Genomic DNA, 22,498 nt, shown 5'->3' on the forward strand with positions numbered 1-22,498 from the left:
TTGCAAGCCTTCAATAGATTGTAGTGCTCCAAAACTGTTGTATCAGACAGAATCTGCCAGCGCAATTATTTCCAGGTGGAGAGAGAGAGACTCCTGATGCTTCTACTCTGCCATTTTCCTAGAATCCTCTCTCGTCCAGTGATGATTCTTGCCTGGTGGTTTGCAGATGGTGATTTTCTAATTCCATCATTCTTTCTAGTATTTACAGTTCATATTTTATTGTAAAGAAGAGCTTCACTCTTTCCCCATTCATTCATTTCTATCAGGATGGACTCATGGATTCTATTTTATTTTAAGGGTGATCATTCATTTCTTATTTTATTTCCAAAGTATTCAAGCCTGGTCCTGAGTCTCTTGACACATCTCCATCACCCTTTATTTTATTACTTTCTGGCACAGCAACATGTTCCAAAATCACCTTGTATTTTTCCCTGAATGAATCCTGGCAACAGTCATTTCACTAAAGAGTCCTGGTTGCTTTAAGTGGAGAATGATATTTAGAAATACCATTTGGGTCTACGGCCATACCACCCTGAACGCGCCCGATCTCGTCTGATCTCGGAAGCTAAGCAGGGTCGGGCCTGGTTAGTACTTGGATGGGAGAAATACCATTTGGGTAGTAGGTGTATCTCATTCTTTTTAGTATATACACTTAAGATATTTTCCTAAATGGTATAGTAATTTATTTAATCACTTATCCCACTGTTGAATATCAAGATATTTTTAGTTTTTCAAGGTCACCAACAGGTAAGAAAGAAATATCCAAGTACACATATTCCTGTGTGCTTGTTCCACAATTTTTACTGGACAAAGTTCTAAAAGTAAATTTGTGGATCAAAGGCTTATGTACCTTCTACATAAATTTTTTCTTTTAAATTTGAGTACAGCTGACCATTATACTAGTTTCAGGTGTACAATATAGTGATTCAACTTCTGTATACATTACTCTATACTCACCACAAATATAGCTAACATCTGTCATCATACAATACTATCACAATTATCATTGACTACCGTCCTTATGCTGAATGCTTCATCCCCATGACTTAGGCATTCCACGTACATATATCTCCTGTATCTCCCACTCCCCCTCACTGACTATATTCACCTCTCCACCTTCCCATCTCCCATCCCTCTGGCAACCATCAGTTTGTTCTATGTATTTTACAGGCCTGATTCTGCTTTTTTTAAAAATTCTATTTATTTTGTTTTAAAGTTTATGCATTTGTTTTGTTTTTTGGATTGCACATATGAGTGAAATCATATGGTATTTGTCTTTCTCAGTCTTATTTCACTTAGTATAATACTCTCTAGGTCCATCCACAGTTTCAAATGGTAAGCTTTCTTTTTTATGGTTGAGTAATATTCCATTGTTTATATATCATATCTTCCTTATCCATTAGTATGTCAATGTATGCTTAGGTTGCTTCCATATCTTGGCTACTGTAAACAATGTTGAAATAAACTTAAGGCTACTTAAATTTTTTTGAATTAGTGTTCCCATTTTCTTTGGGTAAATACCCAGTAGAATTATTAAATTTCATGGTATTTCTATTTTTAATTTTTTGAGGAAAGTCCATACTGTTTTCCTCAGTGGCTGCACCAGTTTGCATTCCCACCACCAGCACACTACCTTTTCCTCCACATCCTTGCCAATACTTGCTATTTCTTGTCTTTTTGATTGTAGCCATTCTGACAGGTGTAAGGTGGTATCTCAATGTGTTTCTGATTTGCATTTCCCTGAACTGAACATCTTTCATGTATCTGTTGACCATCTGTAGGTCTTCTTTGGAAAAGTGTCTATTGAAGTCTTCTGACCAATTTTTAATTGGATTGTTTGTGGTTTTGGTGTTGAACTGCTATGTGCATTCTACATTTTCAAAAATGTCACTAAACTGCCTCCAAGAAGAGTTCTATCAATTTGCAGTACCACCAAGAATGTACAGGAGGGTCTGTAATTGGACATCTCTGCCAACAACGCAAATTTTAGCCTTCTTCAGTTTTCCCAATATAGATAAAAATATTTTTATATTTTCATCTGATTAATGGCCATTGGCCATTTAGTTTGTGAGGTAGCCTATAAATGATCTTTGCCCTTTTTATTCTGCTATAATTTTGTCATGTGGATTTTATTCAGTTCATCTTTAAAAATATTTATTTATTAGGGGACGCCTGGGTGGCTCAGTTGGTTAAGCAGCTGCCTTCGGCTCAGGTCATGATCCCAGCGTCCTGGGATCGAGTCCCACATCGGGCTCCTTGCTTGGCAGGGAGCCTGCTTCTCCCTCTGCCTCTGCCTGCCACTCTGTCTGCCTGTGCTCACTCTCGCTTCTCTCTCTATGACAAATAAATAAATAAAATCTTTAAAAAAAAATTTATTTATTAGTATTTTCTTTCAGGATTTTATTTTAGTTTTTCTCAGTAATCTCTATACCCAATGTACATGAACATAATGAACTTCCATGAACCCATTACGCAGCTTTGATTGTGTTTTCCCCTGCTATGTTCCCCCTAAAGAGTTTTTAACAAATCTCAGGTATTATAGCATTTCATTTGCAAATAGTTTAATATACAAATATTTTAAAAATATTTTTATCTAATGAAACTTTTTTTTAAAGTAGGCTCCACACCCAGTGTAGAGCCCAGTGCAGGGCTTGAATTATGACCCTGAGAACAAGACCTGAGCTAAGATCAAGAGTCAGATGTCTAGCCTACTGAGCCACCCAGGTGCCCCAGGAATTATTTTCTAGAAAGAAAAAAAAAAAAAAAAAAAAAAAAAAAGATTCTCATACTAACAAAATTAACATATTTAAATATCCCCTCTATGCCGAAAAATGTCTTTTGAGTGTTCAATATCAAAGGAAGATCCACAGGTTGTATCTGATTATAATTCCTGAGTATATTTTAATCTATGAAAGACTCAGCATTCATTTTTTTTATGAGATTTTTAAAAATTACTAATATATAATGTATTATTTGTTTCAGGGGTACAGGTCTGTGATTCATCAGTCTTACACAACACAGTGTTCACCATAACATACACACTCCCCAATATTCATCACCCAGCCACCTTATCCCCCTTCCCGCCTCCCTTCCGGCAACCCTTTGTTTCCTGAGGTAAGAGTTTCTTATAAACAGTTTGGTCTTGTTTCATTTTTGCCTCTCTTCCCATATGATCCTCTGTCTTGTTTCTTAAATTCTGCATATCAGTAAGATCATATGATAACTGTCTTTCTCTGATCTATTTCTCTTAGCATAATACCCTCTAGCTCCATCCATGTCGTTGCAAATGGCAAGATTGCATTTTTTGATGGCTGCATTGTATTCCATTGTATATATATACACCACATCTTCCTTATGCATTTACCCAGATGGACATTTGGGCTCTTACCATAGTTTGGCGATTGTGGACATTTGCTGCTATAAACATTGAGGTGCAGGTGCCTCAGCCTTCATTTCAAAATGCTGTTTAGGTTTTTTTTTTTTTTTTTTAGAGAAATGAGGTCAATTTGTCCAGTAAAATATTCCATGGTATAAGTTGTTCTCCCCATCCCCCCCCCCCCGTATTTTCTGTAATTAATAGCTAGATTTAGGGACTTGGTTAGATTCAGGCTCTGTGTTTTTTATGAGTACATTATAGGTGATGCTATGTACTTCCTTCTACACTACATTAGGAGGCAAATAATATTTGGTTGACCCACTTTTAGTGATCTTATAATTGATCAGTTGCTTCAAGTGTTGTCTGCCTAACTTATCCATTTTAAATTCTCCCATAAAACTTTTCCTAATGTTCCTGACATGTGCTGATGATTTTCTTTGGTCCATTATTTTAGTGAGATTCCAAAATGGTAATTTTTAAATTCCACCATTACTTTTATATTTATTAACTGTATTTCTTCTACAATAAAGAGTGTTCTTGCATTAACCTTCTGGTTGCACTAATAGTTCATATGGGAAATGTAGGAAAACTACTTAATTTTCTTTATCCCATTATAGATCTAGTACATCTTCTGATTTTTTTTTATTAAAAATATTTTGAATATGCAAAAGTTGAAAGATAATATTTACATACTGAAAGAAATAGTGTGGATACAGAGAATGTTCAAACATCTTTACTAAGATCTATCATATGTGACTAAAATGTTGAAAGAGTTAAAATTGTAATAAACAAAAGCAGCATCTTACCTGAACAATATTGTCTACATTGCTAAATTCCACACACTTCTGCCCTCTCTGGTGATCACAGTAATATTTGTTTTGTTTCCACTGTGGGGGTGAGTGGGCACGAGATTGTGGATTGTTTGGTACATTGAGCTGCATCATCACCATCCCTCCACCAGGGGGCGGAGGCGGCACAGCTGGAAAGCAGAGTTGGGACAACGCTATCAGTATACTTTACCAACTAACTGGTAGATCTTTAAATACTAAGAAAATGGCAATAATTTTACACTTCTGAACAAAACTTTACTATCATATATGCGAGCCAGATTTAAGCCCTAGAGCTTTATGCTACAAGTGTGTGTTTAAAAAGGCATTAAAATGGGACTCTGTAGGCCTAAACATCTTATTCTAAAAACAACAGGTCCATAGTTATCTATAAAAGAGATTAGTTTAAAAAATAAATTAATTTAAAAACTGGCATTAAATACACAAAGAAGAAAAAGTTTGGGATGTGGGAATCAGAAAGCACAATTTTAATACTCTGAAATGTCTTGTAACTCTGGGAAAATCATTTAACCTCTTTTATTACATGTTCTCATCTGAAAAAGGCAGCAAAGACCTCCTTGGCTAACTTTAAAAAGTTTTATGATCATATGCATGCACAAACACTTGTTAATTGTATGGCAGAGGTAAGGAGACTATTATATCTGACTCCTTATCTGACTTAGTTCTCTGGTGTACTAGTCTACAGCACCACTAGTATTAGGCATGTATGCTGTCTGCCACCCGCCCCTTCAGCGTAAGGTAAGGTAGAATTTTTATGCCTTGAGGGCCATAGTTTGTACCGCAGTAACCAAAATGGTAGTTTCCAGTTCCCTAGAAAGAGATCCAGCCTGACTGGGTAGGTAAACCACAGAGGGCTGACTGCTCAGGGACACCTCAATGATAGAAGCCCATGCTGAATGTACACTATTAGTCATTTATTTCATAATCTTTTACTGTTTCTTTGTTTCTCAGAGATTTACATATGTCAAGAAATCATTATAATAAAATATGGCATCATGATAAAGGATTATTTAAGATAGCATGGAAACCAAAAAAAGAAGCAACCAACTCTATTTTAAGTACTATGGAAGCCTCTGTAGAATAGGTGATTTTTGAGTCAGACCTTAAGGATGAGCAGGATTTTGGCAAGTAACAGTGGATGGGCACTCCGGGCAGAGGAAGAGGTACAAAAGTATCTTTGGCGTGAAAAAGCATGGTACTTTGTCAAACACAGTTCTGTTTGACATGAACATGTAAGCATAATTAGGAGGCTTACTTGCTAGGGAGTTTACACGGAGAATCCATGCACACTCTAGATTCAGAGAAATGACATTAAAGAGACTTTTGTTTCAGGAAAATATCCTTTGAACAGTATGTATGTGTGTGTGTGTTGGGAAGGAGGAAAGCTGGGTGTGGGGGAAACGTGGAATGAGCATAATACTCAGGAGACTGCTGCAAATAAGATGTGAAAAGAGTGACCAGGAATGGCGGCAGTGGGGAAAGAAGGAAGGCATGAGATCTGAAGGAATGGTGGCAGCACGAATGTGAAAGAAGAGACCTGAAGAGAGGTGATTATGACTCTGCAAAGTTTTTGGTCCCTAGAGAGAGGGTGAGGTAAGGGATGCGGGTAGAGGGAGGAGCATTAAATCTAAAGTGCCTCTGACAATACCAGGTAGGGATGCCCAGATGGCAGTTGGCTATTTCGCCTCTTCTCAGCCAAAAGAAGATTTGAGAGGCGCTGGCAAAAAACAGTTGTTGAAGCGTAGAAGGTACATGCATCTGCTAGGAAGAGCATGAAAAATAAGGAGATGATCCCAGAGAACATCAATGCTTATGAGGTGGGGAAAGAAGAAGAATCTGAGAAGAGAAACAGGATAGCAGTGTGGGAGTTACAGCAGTTGAAAAGGAAGGAGTGGATGGGAACTGTTAGCTCTGAATTTGCAAGGTACCCTAAATACCTTGGGTATATCTCAGCACATAAGAAGCTGAAAACCGTGTTCTAGACATGCCTAAGGAACTCAATTTCTCAAATGGACAAACCATTACCTATTTTCCAGTTATATTCATACCTGCACATTGGTGGCTTTGAAGCTGCTGGGAATTGCATGGTGAAGTAGTTCGAGGAAACTGTACTTGTTCTGATCCTGGATGTGGCAAGTAACCTACTGATGAGCTAGAGGGGAAAAATGAGACAAACACAAACAGCACAGTGAGATGGAGATGACTGTAAAGACTCTGAATGAACAATCCTACAAATTTATTTAAATGAAATTGTTTTTTAAAGTGGTTAGGAGTAAAAATAAAATCTACCACTATTCTCTATGAGTTATAAACAATTACTTTTTGGATAAAAATCTCCTTATGTTTATGACAATAATACTGATTCTTTTTTAAATCAGGAAACACCACTCCTAATTTCATTGCTCTTAGTCCTTCACAAATTACTCTAAATATGACTTTTTTATTATTCAAATAATTATTCAGAAAAGAAGAAAAATAACGTTACAAAATGGAAAAGTAATTTATTTGGATCTCACTTAGCTATATTTTAGAAAAGAGAATATGCAGTTTCACAACGAGACTCAGAGAATAATGTTTAACCACCTTTTCAAAAAAAGATTTTAGGGGTGCCTAGGTGACTCAGTTGTTAAGTGTCTGACTTTGGCTCAGGTCGTGATCCCAGGGTCCTGGGGTTGAATCTGACATGGGGCTCCTTGCTAAACAGGGAGCCTACTTCTCCCTCTGCCTACTGCTCCTCCCGCTCCTGTGTGTGTGTGTCTCTCTCTTTGACAAATAAATAAATAAATAGATCAATAAAATCTTAAAAAAAAAATCCAGACTACAGGACACTTAAAAAGACAAATGTGCAAAAACATAAGCAATATTTGTAGGGCAGCTGGAAAGAAAAATGCCAACTAGATATTTGATATAACTAAGAAGTTAACTACTACAATTTTTAACACGTGAAAGTGTTAGAGTTTTGTGGGTTAAACATTTTTTTTTAGGAATTTCTATACAGAAATACTCATGAATGAAATGCCACAATATCTGAATTTATTTAAAAATCATATGGGAAGAGGATGAGGTAGAGCTTTAGAGGAAAACAGATGGGTCATTAGTTAATAACAGTAGAAGTTACGGGTACATGGGGGTTCAGTGCACTTTATGTCTATGTACACTGAAGAATTTCTGTAATAAAAAGTTAGAAATGTTTCTTTAAATCAGGCTGACAATTCTCCAATTCCTAAAAATTCATTAAGTTTTATGGCTTCTTAGTGGCAATAACTCATTGTGGTTCAATAAAAGGAAAAAGAAAGGGATGTAAAGAGAGGATGCCACAAAAGGTGATTCTGGACTATAAGACAAAAATGTAAAAATAGTACTTCCTGATGTAAATTACGATTGAAATGCATTATGAGTCTCAGCTAAGCTGTGGAAATAACACAGCTCAAGACATGGTTTGTAAACATGCTGCTACTAGGAGAATAGAAAGTTTCACTGTAAGATAGAAGGATTTTTAGGTTCTAATTGGGATACATGCCCCCTTGGGCCATGCAGTAGCCCTCACCCTGATAATACCACTCTCACTTTAAAAATGCAAATATTTATAATACATAAAAAAAACCCACCCCATTTTGTAGTAGTTTCAAAAATTTTTCCTTTGATAGATGGTATAAGCAGAAAGGGGACTTTTCAAAGCAAAGCACCAGGCCTAGTTCTTAAAGAAGTTCTACACTTCCACTGAACAGGAAAATAAAACATCAATTCCATGAATCCATTTGGTCCCAAGCTTCCTAAAAACCATGAATGTAAATTAAAACTAATAATATCAACTTTCAAAGGATTTGAGTTCATTGCAACAAAAACTGGCCTTGACATTTACACCAGTTGTTTTGCTCTATTTTTTAGGAGCTGTCCCTTCCCATTCTATAGTACGATCAAGTTAAATTGCTGCAAAACTGCCTCTCCAGGATCAGCAGAATGGATAAATGACGTAAATATCCAAAAGGTTTCTTCTTCTGGGTTTTCTGTAATGTTAATCTTATTCCTACAATGTTCTATGATAATTCATAGGTAAAAATTCCTCTTTCCTCTAGTCATTTGTTTTTTGCATTCTTACTGTATTCTGAAATCAAACCCATGATGGAACAAATGATAAACACATTATGTATTTTTTTTTAAGATTTTTTTTTTAAAATTTATTTGACAGATCACAAGTAGGCAGAGAGGCAGGCAGAGAGAGAGAGGAGGAGGAGGCAGGCTCCCTGCTGAGCAGAGAGCCTGATGTGGGACTCAATCCCAGGACCCTGAGATCATGGTCTGAGCCGAAGGCAGAGGCTTTAACCACTGAGCCACCCAGGCGCCCCTGTATTTTTAAAATCAGAAAACGACTGCAGTCTACCAAAGTCTGAAGAATTTTTTAAAAAGTCCTATAGCCATTTATGAATGCTTAAAACAGTCTTTTTAGGGAGTACTCCCAATGCCTCTTTGATTAGATCATGGTAATCTATTTGATACACTATGAGTGGAAATTAATTCTTATTAAGATACTCTCTGGGTATTCTTGCAAATTCAAGTGATGTTACACTGCTATCTATTTTAATGGCTTTGACATTTAATATTTGATACAGTGGAAAGCACCATGGATTTTGGTGTCAGGAGGCAGAATGAGTTTGAGTTCAAAGTCCACTTACTTGCAGCACGTCTTTGAACTTCAGCTCTCTCATCAATCAATGCACCATTAATCCTTACCTTACTAAACTATGAGGAAAGACCTGGCCAAATAATTCAAAATACAAAAAGTCAAATGCAAAAATGTACATCTTCATTAATGATGAAAGAACTGAATTAAAATGAGATATGTTTCTATTATGAAACATGAGAACAAGTCGGTACCTAAAAGGATTGTAAATCAAAGGAAGATTTTGTCAAAATACACGAATAACCTTAAAAACAGACCTATTTTTTAACTTATTAATTCCCCTCTAAGGACTTTACGCCAAGAAAGAAATTCAGATTGGTTACTAAATGGTTCAATTAAGTGAAAAAGATGAAAAAGACTGCCATGTTCTCCTTCTTCGTTTTTTTTTTTTTTTTTTAAATATTTATTTATTTATTTGAGAGACAGTGAGAGAGAGAGGGAGAGTGTGAGCAGGGGGATGAACAGTTGGGGAGGGAGGACAAGCAGACTCCATGCTGAGCGCAGAGCCCAAGTTAATGACCTGAGCCAAAATCAATTGTCGACGCTCAATGGACTGAGCCACCTAGGCGCTCAAACTATATGCAAAGAAAAAACTACATGAAACTGTATGAAGAGAAAAATATGAATGTGACAACAACAGTTAACTTTGGGTTGTAGGAATACAGCTGATTCTTGACAATTTATACTGTTTCTTATTTTCCAAAAAAGCATGCGTACATTTTATAAGTATAAAAAATAAACACTAAAAATATCCAATGAAAACTGCCTGGAAAGTTTGACTTTTAAATGTTGCTTTAGGGATTTAATTCCAGTGAATGATCTGAATCTCCTTCAGAACTCCTCAGCAGATGTCAGAGCAAGGCCATCTGGAGACAGTTACACTGATTCTATGCAACATAAACCTTCAATTCATTTGAGGGTCAGCCGCACAGCTGAGCTTGCTGTCTCTAGAAGAAAATACGAGTTTTCTACCTTATAACCTTTCTGCAAGTCAAGGTGATTTCTAGCCTATCTATTTTTGTGATGATGGTACCTATTTAGGACAACATAAATAAAACTCTCAACTAATTAGAATTTGGCCAAACTATGGGGCGCCTGGGTGGCTCAGTGGGTTAAAGCCTCTGCCTTTGGCTCAGGTCATGATCTCAGGGTCCTGGGATCGAGCCCCACATCGGGCTCTCTGCTCAGCAGGGAGCCTGCTCCCTGCCTCTCTGCCTCCCTGTGATCTCTATCTGTCAAATAAATAAATAAAATCTTAAAAAAAAAAAGATTTTGGCCAAACTATACGCTTAATGAATAAAAATAAATTTCAGGTAAAAATTTTACTGTATAATATTTCAGGTTTTCCCTTAAATGCAAAAGGCCAATTTTCCTTAGCTTTCTGGTTAAATGTTCACATTTATACAAATACTCATTTACAGCTTACCTATTCCCTATACCTGTATTTTGAATTATTTGGCGAAGTCTTTTCCTCATATTTCTAAAAACTCAATAGACTTAAAAATAGAGAATAGAAAATACGTAAAAGACAAATAAAACAAAGATGGGACAAGGCCACCTGAGACAGCATTGTTGCTTTCATTGAACACTGAATTTGTGTTTCTTGGCAGCTAAGACAAAATGGTGAATCCAGAGGATCAAACTCTGCCAGGATGGTAAGAGAAGCAAGCGTTTAAGCCCCTGGTAGGTACTGTATTACAGACATATCGTAACTATATTCTTTGATGAATTTAAAGCATGTAGTTAATTACAGAAGAATCCAGTCTTCTGATATGAGAGACAGTTCATATTTTACTAGGAAACTGAGGGACTGGGGTGGAAAACTGGCCCTATGATAAGATTATTTCCCATTAAATAAACAGATAGGCTGCGAAAGCCCCTGCAGTAAGGGCTAACATTTTCCTTACAAATGAACTTTGAATATTTCAGTTACTGGTATGAGAGCCAAAAGTCCACTCTAATATTTCATATAAAAGATGTCTTCGACTTGAGCACTGTAAGGGTAGCTATAATCAAACACAATAAACCATAAATATATCTCTGGTACTATTGTGAGAATGATTTTGAGAAGAACCATATTCTGACCAACCCATTAGGATGAACTTGATATCATTAAGCAGGGGCGTTATTGGACCTGTTGGGATACAACACTTTAGTAACTCAGAGAAGTGGTAGAAAACATCTGCCAAACAATAGTTTTAGCTTTATTATGGTTGGTCTTAAGCTGCTCTTTCTGGAAGTAATTTAGCTACTTATTAAGTCTGCTCTTAGAGTGACACCATAATATTGCCATTGACACTGAGGATAATTCTTTTTTTTTTTTTTTTAAAGATTTTATTATTTGAGAGAGAGAGAGAGCATGAGAGGAGAGAGGTCAGTGGGAGAAGCAGACTCCCTGCTGAGCAGGGAGCCCGATGTGGGATTCGATCCCAGAACTCCAGAATCATGACCTGAGCTGAAGGCAGTTGCCTAACCAACTGAGCCACCCAGGCGCCCCCAACACTGAGGATAATTCTTATACACCAATGGATAAGTTAAGGAACATGATCCTGTTCCTCAAATAGTTTCATCAAATCTTTTAAATATAATTTCAAAAGATGGGATGCCAGAATAGTATTGTTTCATATTGTTTAAATCAATATTTCACCTATTAGAAATTGACTTCTGGCATGACAACGTTTCTGTTAAACTGCTCCCTAGAGGAACTGGTGAAACTATAAAAAAGCAACCACTTAAAGCCTCTGGAAATGGTTCTAAGGCTGACCAGTAAATAAGAAACATCTTAAGAACATCTTTAAAAATCTGGCAGGAATGATTAGTCTGGTATTTGAACCAAGACTGCTCCCCCTTGACCCCACAGTTTAGTCAGGGATAAGACTACTCCAGAGAGTTGCAGCCCCCAAAACACGGAGCTCCCTCTCCTTGCAGCACCCAGATGGAGGGCTTTCTTCCAAGGAGGAGTGGTATGTCACCTTTCTCATCCTGCCCTCAAGTACCTGTGCTGAAGCTAAGTCCAAAGTGAGTGAGGTTGAGAGGTGGAAACTCTCATTCCCTCAACCTCCATTTGTGGAACTGAGGGTCTACTTCGGGTGTGACATGCTGAGCAAGTTCTGGACCCTGGAATGATCACTCTTGTCCCAGCTCCTTAAGTGAGGATTCCATACCAGGAGAGGTAATGTGAGGACCCCTCATTCTCCACCAAATATTCAGCTCATAGGGGAGATAGGGTATGATTTTGAGAGAAGCCTACAATGTCCATATCTCCATCTCCAGAGCTCTCACTCAGAGATTCTTCTGAGGAGTAAACCTCATAAAACAGATAGGACCTAATTTCCTCCCAAGGGAACTATCTTCAGTTGCAACAGAAAGGGAAGAAGTTCAAGTCTACATGTGTGGTCAAGAACAGTAGAGGTTGTGTAAAGACAACTGGGAGATTCAGGCTAAACTGTAGGCCTGCTAGTTTGCAGGAGGGCATCAGGTGAAAAAACAGCTGGAAGGAATCTTCTTGAGGTCAGAATAAAAATCAAACACTGACCCCAGAAACTTGACCTTCAAAGGAGCCAGATTTGAAAGGATTACTTTGTAGAGCAATTTATGCACCAGGGCATTTTTAAAAGCAATAGAGCAACCAGCTAGCAGGTAGTAGAGTTTAACAGCTGGGTGTTCTTTTTTTTTTTTTTAAGATTTTATTTATTTATTTGACAGACAGATCACAAGTAGGCAGAGAGGCAGACAGAGAGAGAGGGACAAGCAGGCTCCCTGCTGAGCAGAGAGCCCGATGCAGAGCTCAATCCCAGAATCCGGGGATCATGACCTGAGCTGAAGACAGAAGCTCTAACCCACTGAGCCACCCAGGCACCTCAACAGTTGGGTGTTCTAAGGGAGAGAGGAACAGAGTCCTACTAAAACAACTGTCATCCTAGAATGACTATGAGAATACCCAAAGCTTTCCTTCCTTGAGGAACATCAGAGGTAGAACTTGGAGGTAGGGGAGTGGGGAGGAAGTTTAAGGAGACTTCACTAAAATGATCCAGATCCAGTAAGTCACTAAACAAATAAAGTAAACAACAGGGATGCCGAGGTGGCTCAGTTGGTTAGATGTCCAACTCATGATCTTAGGGTTGTGAGCTCAAGTCCTGTGCTAGGGTCTATGCTGGGCATGGAGCCTACTTTAGATTAAAAAAAGGAAAAGAAAAGAAAAGAAAAGATGAAAAATGTAAACAACATCAAGCACCCGAAGCTGTTACAATATATCATCTAAAATGTGTAACTGAAAAAAAACATGGGACATGCAAAGAGCAGAGAGCCTGATGCGGGGCTCCATCCCAGGACCCAGGGATCATGACCTGAGGTGAAGGCAGAGGCTTTAACCCACCGAGCCACCCAGGTGTCCCTACTTCCTTTCTTCTAATTGATTTATAAAGAAACTGTATAAAAGAATATGTATATAATGTAATGCTGGACCCACAGCATATAGAAATGTACTATATTTGTCAATAATAGCACAATGGAAATAGGTGGAGCAAAGCTATAGTGGGATAAGGAAATGCCTATAGATGTTAATGTGATAATTACAATGGGTACTTTTTTCTGTATGACGCTACAATTAAACTAGTATAAATAAGAAGCTGATTTGGATATGTTAAGATGTATATGGTAAATCCTAGAAAAATCACTAAAAAATATTCAAAAAAAGTTGGGGCGCCTGGGTGGCTCAGTGGGTTAAGGCCTCTGCCTTCGGCTTGGGTCGTGATCCTGGGATTGAGCCCCTCATGGGGCTCTCTCTCTCTCCCTGAAGCAGGGAGCCTGCTTCCTCCTCTCTCTCTCTCTGCCTGCCTCTCTGCCTACTTGTGATCTCTGTCTGTCAAATAAATAAATAAAATCTTAAAAAAAAAAAAAGTAAAAAAAAAAAACACCAGTAAAGAAAATGGTACATTATAAAATATTCATTTAATGCAAATGAAAGCAGGAAAAGTAGAAATGAAGAAACAAACACATGAGAAAGAGAAAGCAAAATGGTAGACATGAGCTAACTACATCAATAACATTAAATATAAGTGGATTAAGCAATTCGGCCAAAATACAGAGACTGTCATAAGAAAAAAATGATTATACACTCTAGGAGACACACAGGAATAAAAGGATGGAAAAAGATATATCACACAAACAATGACCATGAGAAAGCTTAAGTGATTATATATTAATATCAGATAAGATAGACTTTATCATCTTTTTTAAAGATTATATTTATTTATTTGAGAGAGTGAGTGAGAAAGAGAGAGGCAAGAATTGGGAGAGAGAAGCAGACTGAGCAGGGAGGCTGACATGGGGCTTGATCCCAGAAACCTGATATCATGACCTGAGCTGAAGGCAGATGCCCAACCATCTGAGCCACCCAGGCTCAGATAAGATAGACTTTAAAACAAAAGACATCTTGAGAGATAAAGCATTTCGTAATGAAAAAGTATAAGTCAGACAATGTAACAGTTACAAACATATCAGCCCCTAATAGAGAGCACCAAAATATAAGAAACAAACATTGACAGAAATGAAGGAAGAAACAGATAATCCATAGTAACAGATGAAGAATGCAATGGTCCACTTTCAGTAATGGATAAAACAGGAACACAGAAAATTAATAAAGAAATAAAGACTTGGACAACACTAAACCAACCAGACTTAGAAGACATCTACAGAACCGTCTATCCAAGGACAACAGAATACACAATAATTTTAAGTGCACATGGAACATTCTGCAGGACACACCATATGCTAGGCAACGAAACAAACCTCAATAAATTTAAAAAGAGAGAAACAATACAAAGTATGTTCTCCAACCACAATAGAATGAGGTTAGAAATCAATAGGAAAAGACTGGGGACACAAATAAGTAAAAATTAAACAACACAGCCCTACATAACCAATGAGTCAAAGAAGAAATAAAAAGGGTAACTAGAAAATACTTTGAGATGAATGACATTGAAGATAGAGGGAAACCCATAGCTGTAAATGCCTATTTGAAGGAAGAAGAATGATCTCAAAGCAATAACCTACATTTTCATCTTAAGACATGAGGGGAAAGGGGAAGAGCAAACCAAACCTAAAGCAAGTGAAAGAAAGTATATAATAAAGATTGCAATGGAAATAAAATGCAGAAAAGAAAAACAGGAAAAAAACCCAAATCCCAAATATGGTTCATTGAAAAGACCAACAAAACTGACGAACTTTTTGTAAGACTGACGAAGGAAGAAAAGAGAAAACTCAAACTATTAGAATCAGAAACAAAGAGGGGAGATTTCTACTGACTATATAGAAATAAAAAGCATAACAAAGGAACACTATGAAAAACTGTACACCAATAGATTAGATCAAATTCCTAGAAATATATAACTACCAAAATGGAATCAAGGAGATATAATCTGAACAGACCTAAAACAAACCAAGAGACTGTAGTAGTAATCAAAAACCAACTTATAAACACAAAAGCTCTCACACAGAAGCCTTCAACAGTGAATTCTATCGAACATTTAAAGAATTAATACTTCCTCATAAAATCTTCTAAAAAAATAGGAGAACATTTCCCAACTCCTTCTATGAGGCTAGTATTACCCCAATACTAAAATCAAACAAAAGTATCACAAGAAGAAAACAGACCGATATTTCCTGTGAATATAGATGAAAAAATCCTTAGTAAACTAAACTAGCATGTGAACCCAGCAACACGTGAAAATAATTATATACCAAGACAGAGTAGGATTTATCCCAGGAATGCCAGGGCCATTTAGTATCTGAAAATCTATTAATGTAATATATCCTATCAACAGACTAAAACACAAAAATCACATGATCATCTCAATAGGTGCTGAAAATATATTTGACAAAATTTAATACTCTTCCATAATAAATATTCAACAAACTAGGAATAGAATAGAATTTTCTCAATTTGATTAGAGTTTCTATAAAAAATCCACAGCTAATATCATACTTAAGGTGAAAGAATGGGTGCTCTCCTGCTAAAAACATTAACAAGGACATCTGCTTTCATTACTGTATTGAACACTGTACTGAAGTTCCAGACAGAGAAATTAGGCAAGAAAATAAAAGGCATCCAGATTGAAAAAGAAGCAAAACTATTATCTTCACAGATGACATGATTTTATATATGGAAAAACCGAAAAAAATCCAAAAACAAAATTAATTGTATTTCTATACATTTCCAATGACTTATCAAAATAAAATTAAAGCAATTCCATTACAGTATCATTAAAAAATGAAGTACTTTAGGTATAAATTTAAGAAAAGAAACACAAAATTAACTCTGAAAACTCAGGAACACTGTTGAAATAAAAGATCTAAAGAACTGTAAAACATCCCATCTTCATGGAATGGAAGACTTAACATAGTTAAGATTCCAATATCCCAAATTAATCTACAGATTCAATGCAATCCCCACCACAATCCCAGCTGACTTCTTTGTGAAAATTGACAAGCTGATTATAAAATTCATATAAAATTGCAAAAGACACACGATAGCCAAAACAATCTCAATAAAAATCAAAGTTGGGAGGACTCACGTATCCCACTTTCAAACTTCATCAATACAGTGTGGCACTGGCACAGGACAGACATACTGAGCAAGAGAAGAGTATTCACAAATAAACCCAGACATCTATCATCATTTTTTTTTTAAGCATTTATTTATCTGAGAGAGAGAGCATTCGTGCAAGACAGCACAAAGTGGGGGGTAGGTGTGGAGAGAGAGGGACAAGAAGACTTCCTGCTGAACACGAAGCCCAGTGTTGGGCTGGATCCTAGGAACCCAGGATCATGACCTGAACCAAAGGCAGACGCGTGACTGACAGCCACCCAAGCACCCCGAACATCTGACTTTTGGTAAGGGTGCTCCCATTCAATGGGAGAACAGTCTTTCCAACAAATGGTGCTGGGGCAACTAGACAGCCAGGTGCAAAAGACTGTAGTTAGATCTAGTCTCATACCACATAAAAAAACTAACTAAAAATGGATCAAAGATTTAAATGTAAGAGCTAAAACTATAAAATTTTTAGAAATACAGACTATGAATCTGTGGTCTTAGAGTTGGTAATTATTTGATAGGACACCAAAAGAATGAGCAATAGTAGAAAAATAGATAACTTCATCAAAGTTAAATACTTTGTACTTGAAAGGACTACATCAATATAGTGAAAAGACAACCCACAAAATGGGAGAAAATATTTGTAAGTAATACATCTGCTAAGGGACTTTTATCAGAATACAGGGCGAACTTATACAATTCAATAATAAAAAGACACATAACCCAATTATATTGGGCAAAGGAACTGAACAGACATTTCCCAAGGAAGATATACAAATGGCTAATGAGTGCATGAAGAGATATTCAATATCTTAATCATCAGGGGAATCAATATCAAAAGCACAATGAGACATTACTAGAATGGCTATAATAAACAAGTCCAATAATTAACAAGTATTGGCAAGGATATGGAGAAATTAAATCACTCATGCATTATTTAAGGGAATTTAAAATGGTGTGGCTGCTTTGGAAAAGTCTGGCAGTTCCTCAAATGATTAAACAGAGTCACCATGTGACTCAGTGATTCCATTCCTAGGTATATACCCAAGAGATATGAAAACATATGCCCGCACAAAAACTTACAAACTAATGTTTATAGCAGCTGGTGTGGAACCAACCCAAATGTCCTTCGGTTAACAAATGGTTAAGCACAATGTGGTAGATCCATACAATGGAATATATAAAAGTAGTGAACTACTGATTCTGATAATATAGAAGAACCTTAAAAACATTATGCTGTGTGAAATTAGCTCATCATAAAGGACTACCTATGATTCCATTCATATGAAATGTCTGTAACAGAAATCTATGGAGACAGAAAGATTAGTGATTGGGAAATGATGGCGGTGACAGTTTCAGATGGTGAAAGCTAGAGAGTACAGTTCCTTTCCTTTTTATTTTCATCAGTATATTCACATTAAAACATTTAATTGTGGTGAAATACACATAACTTTCAATTTACCATTTTTAAGTGTATAGGTTAGTGCCACTAAGTATATCATATTCTTTTTTTTTTAAGTTTTTTTTTTTTTTTTTTTGACAGACAGAGATCACAGGTAGGCAGAGAGGCAGGCAGAGAGAGAGAGGAGGAAGCAGGCTTCCCCCTGAGCAGAGACTCTGATGTGGGGCTCGATCCCAGGACCCTAGGATCATGACCTGGGCCGAAGGCAGAGGCTTTAACCCACTGAGCCACCCAGGCACCCCAGTATATTCACATTCTTGTACAATCATTACCACCACCCATCTCCAGAACTCTTTTTCATCTTGCCAAACTGAAACTGTACTCAGTAAATACCAGTTTCCCACTCCTTCTTTCCCCAGCCCATAGCAACCACCATTCTACTTTGTATCTATGAATATGACTACTAGGTACCTCATATAAGTGGAATCATATAATACTTGTATTTTTGTAACTGGCTTATTTCATATACCATAATGTCTTTAAGATTCATCCATGATGCAACATGTCTGAATTTCCTTCCTTTTAAGGCTGAATAATATTCCATAGTATGTGCACCTCACATTTTGTTTATCCATTAATCTGCTGATGGACACTTGCTTCCCCTCCCCACCACCACAGGGTTTCTTTTTGAAGAGATGAAAAGGTTATAAAATTTACTGTGGTGACGGTTGCACATCAGTGAATATACTAAAAACTACACTTTGAGTAGGTAAACTGTATAGTATTATTTTTATCTCAATAATACTGTTGCAAACAAGGAAATGGGAGAATGGACAAAAATGGTATATATATAAAAGGTATTCATAAAGGAGTTCTATCACATGAAGTTGCCCACCAAAAGGTTGATGACTTAAGAAAGCAGTATGGGAAACTCAAAACAAAAATGATGGAGCGCCTGGGTGGCTCAGTGGGTTAAGCCTCTGCCTTTGTCTTAGGTCATGATCTCAGGGTCCTGGGATTGAGCCCTGTGTCAGGCTCTCTGCTCAGCAGGGAGCCTGTTTGCTCCTCTCTGCCTACTTGTGATCTCTCTCCTCTCTGTCAAATAAATAAATAAATAAATTTAAAAAACATTATTGCCATCACCTTTTCTTTATGGTTTTGTAAATATGTCTGTTATTTCAAATTATTATTATTTTTTTGGATGGGAGACAAGGACTGAGTGTATTCTTCTCGGGCAGTAATTAATTCATTTGAAAAGCAAACTCCATAACTGCTACAGTTTTTAGTAGCTACTAAGGATGATGTCTTTGAAAAATTATGAACAGTTGGCAAGATGTGCTAGAAGTCATTTGGTTTTTTGCCTTTTTAAACTACCTGATGTCTGAAAGCTTCACAAACTTATAACATTACTTAGTACCCATAGCCATGTTCCCTGAAGATGTAATTAATCAACATAATCCACTTGGGGACTGCAGTAGTCTGGGTACCACATATTTAATTCTTCTGAATTAAAAAGACTAAAGCGGGGCGCCTGGGTGGCTCAGTGGGTTAAGCCGCTGCCTTCGGCTCAGGTCATGATCTCGGGGTCCTGGGATCGAGTCCCGAATCGGGCTCTCAGCTCAGCAGGGAGCCTGCTTCTGTCTCTCTCTCTCTCTGCCTGCCTCTCTGCCTACTTGTGATCTCTCTCTGTCAAATAAATAAATAAAATCTTTAAAAAACAACAACAAAAAAAAATAAAAAAAAAAATAAAAAGACTAAAGCAGGGACGCCTGGGTGACTCAGCTGGTTAAGCACCTGTCTTCAGCTTGGGTCAGGATCCCAGGATTCTGGGATCAAGTCCTGCATCAGGCTCCTTCCTCAGCAGGGAGCCTGTTTCTCCCTCTGCCTGTTGTTCCCCCTGCTTGTGCTCTCTCTATCCCTCTGACAAATAAAGAAATAAAATCTTATAAGAAAAAAAAAAAGACTAAAGCAGTTAACACAGAACAGACCCTTTGAAACCCACTGGTCCCAATGTCTCACTTACCATGTGTGGCAATGAAGCAAATTTCATTACAGGTTTTTTTTATTTTTTTTATTTTTTTTAATTTTAAAGTAGGCTTCATGCCCAACACGGGGCTTAAACTCACAACTCTGAGATTAAGAGTTGTGCACTCTAGCGACTGAACCACCCTGGTGTGCCCCTATAAATTTAAGCTGAAATTCATCAGCGTAGCAGAAAAATAGAAAATTAATAGTTTATTCAAAAGCCAGGGTGCCTGGGTGGTGCAGTCGGTTGTGTCTGGCTCTTGGTTTTGGCTTAAGTCATGAACTTAGGGTCCTGAGATAGAGCCTGTGTCAGGCTCGATGCTCACTGTGGAGTCTGCTTGATATTCTCTCTCCATCCCTCTCTGGCCCTCCCACTCATGCTCTTTCTCTCTAAAAATAAATAAATATTAAAAAAAAAAACTATTCAGAGGCATCTGGGTGGCTCAGCTGGTTAAGCTTCTGCCTTTGGCTCAGGTCATGATCCTGGAGTCCAGGAATCCCAGGCTTGGGCCCCACGTTGGGCTCTCTGCTCAGTCTACTTTTCCCTCTGCCCCTCACCCCACTTGTGCTATTTCCCTTTTTCTCTCTCTCACACACACGCTTCTCTCCCCACGCCCCACTCTGCCTGCCTCTCTGCCTACTTGTGATCTCTATCAAATAAATAAATAAAATCTTTTTAAAAAAATATTTTATTTATTTGACAGAGAGAAATCACAAGTAGGCAGAGCAGCAGGTGGGGGCGGTGGGAGCAGGCTCCCCGCTGAGCAGAGAGGCCGATATGGGGCTCAATCCCAGGACCCAGAGATCACGACCTGAGCCGAAGGCAGAGGCTTAACCCACTGAGCCACCCAGGTGCCCCCAATAAATAAAATCTTTAAAAAAATGTATTCTGTATTTCTTTTAGACTTAAAAGAACTCTTTCAAATTGAAATATAGTTGAAAGACTGTTGCATTAGTTTCAGATATACAACAGTGATTCACCTTTATTATGCTATGTTCACCACAAGTGCAGATACCTGTTAGCATACAATGTTATGACAGTACCACTGACAACACTCTCTATGCTCCATATATTTCTTTTGCATCTTTTTGTTAGATTTTCTTAATAATAACAGCACTGTTGTAACTAGTTTTGCAACAATTTTAATTTTGTAAGTGGAATATTTATGTGGTAAACTTTTAGAGGCAGAATTACAGAATGAACAAGTACAGCAGTTTTGTTTGTTAAATGTCATAAAACTGATTTATAGAAAAGTGGGCTTTTTATATGCCAACCAACCAGCAATATTGGTCTTTATGCATAACACTTTTATCTAAGTGTTTAAGTGTTTTATCCTCCATTTTTCATTAAAGATGCCTTAAATTCTCATTTCATAGATTGCTGGTGACAGTAAACATTTTCTCATGTGATAATTTACTATTTGTTTTTGTCAAGTGAGTAAACTATCTCCATGAACTGTTTTGTCGAGTCTCACTATTCTTATTTTAGAACATAACACAAGTGACAAAAGTATTTTATGTAATGAACTTTTATCAAACGTATTTGTCACATTTCCCCACATCTTGCTGCTTTACTTTTGAAACATCTTAATATAACTGTACTGGATCTTAACATTAAAACACTTAATAGTATTCGTCTACTGTTTGATAATATATTTCAAACTTAAATCAGCGAAAAAACCAAAACCATGAGAAAAGAACTTTCTCAGTGAAAAGAACAAAACAAAAAAAGAATTTTCACAAACTCCTTACATAATCTGTTCCCTCTAACAATATCTACCTCATGTACTCTGTTTTTCCTCTATTTACCATACGTGAATCCTCTGGATTCTTGCCCAAGGCTAACGTACTTTCATTTGAATGTTAGCTCACTCCCTCTTTGGGAACCTTACAACTCCACCTCCTCCTATAGTGACAAATCTTTCTACTGCCTTTCCCTTCAACAAAGAAACACTTCTTTTTCCAATTAAGAAAAGGACATTCTTTCCTGACCTCATTTCCCTTCCCATATATGATCGCAATTTAATGTTCCCTTTTATGAAAACAATTCTCAAAAATTGTCTCAATTTCCTCTCCTCTCATTCACTTGGTTTTTATCTCCTAAAGTCTTTCCCCATAATTAGGTCTCTCTTCAAGTGCTTTTATTACTTTTTTGGGGTTTTGAAATATACATACAACAAGAGTGGCCAGAAATAGGTTATACAGTTCAAAGAATTATAAAATGAAGTGCCATTCAAATAAAGAAACAAAACATAATTATCTTAGAAGTCCCCAAACCTCCCCCACCATGTACCTCTCACTGTCATCTGGTTGTTCTGAATACATCATAAGACACTCATCCATTCTACTTGGGTTGCTGCTACAAACATTCATGTACAGGTCTCTGGTACATATTTGTTAAGGTTTTAAGGCAGAAGCTGGAAAATTTTTTGTAAAGGACCAGCTAGTCCTATATTTAGGCTTTCTGGGATATGTATGGTCTCCATTGTCTATTGTTTGATTTTTAAAATTATCCTTTAAAAATTTAAAAACCAGGGAGGGTGGGGTGGCTGGGTGCTGGACAGTGAGGAAG

The 22,498-nt window shown here is 37.2% G+C and overlaps 1 protein-coding gene across 1 annotated transcript in view; it reads right to left on the minus strand.

Moving 5' to 3' along the window:
• The window catches only part of R3HDM1 (R3H domain containing 1), a 206,095-nt gene that overhangs the window by 11,799 nt on the left and 171,798 nt on the right, over positions 1 to 22,498 (minus strand). Inside the window, 2 exon segments of the mRNA XM_047722506.1 lie at positions 4,183 to 4,355; positions 6,273 to 6,376. Coding sequence (XP_047578462.1) covers positions 4,183 to 4,355; positions 6,273 to 6,376 — 277 coding nt within the window.

This window comes from Lutra lutra, chromosome 3 (genome assembly GCF_902655055.1).
Source record: "Lutra lutra chromosome 3, mLutLut1.2, whole genome shotgun sequence".
In the NCBI taxonomy this organism is placed as follows: Eukaryota; Metazoa; Chordata; class Mammalia; order Carnivora; family Mustelidae; genus Lutra; species Lutra lutra.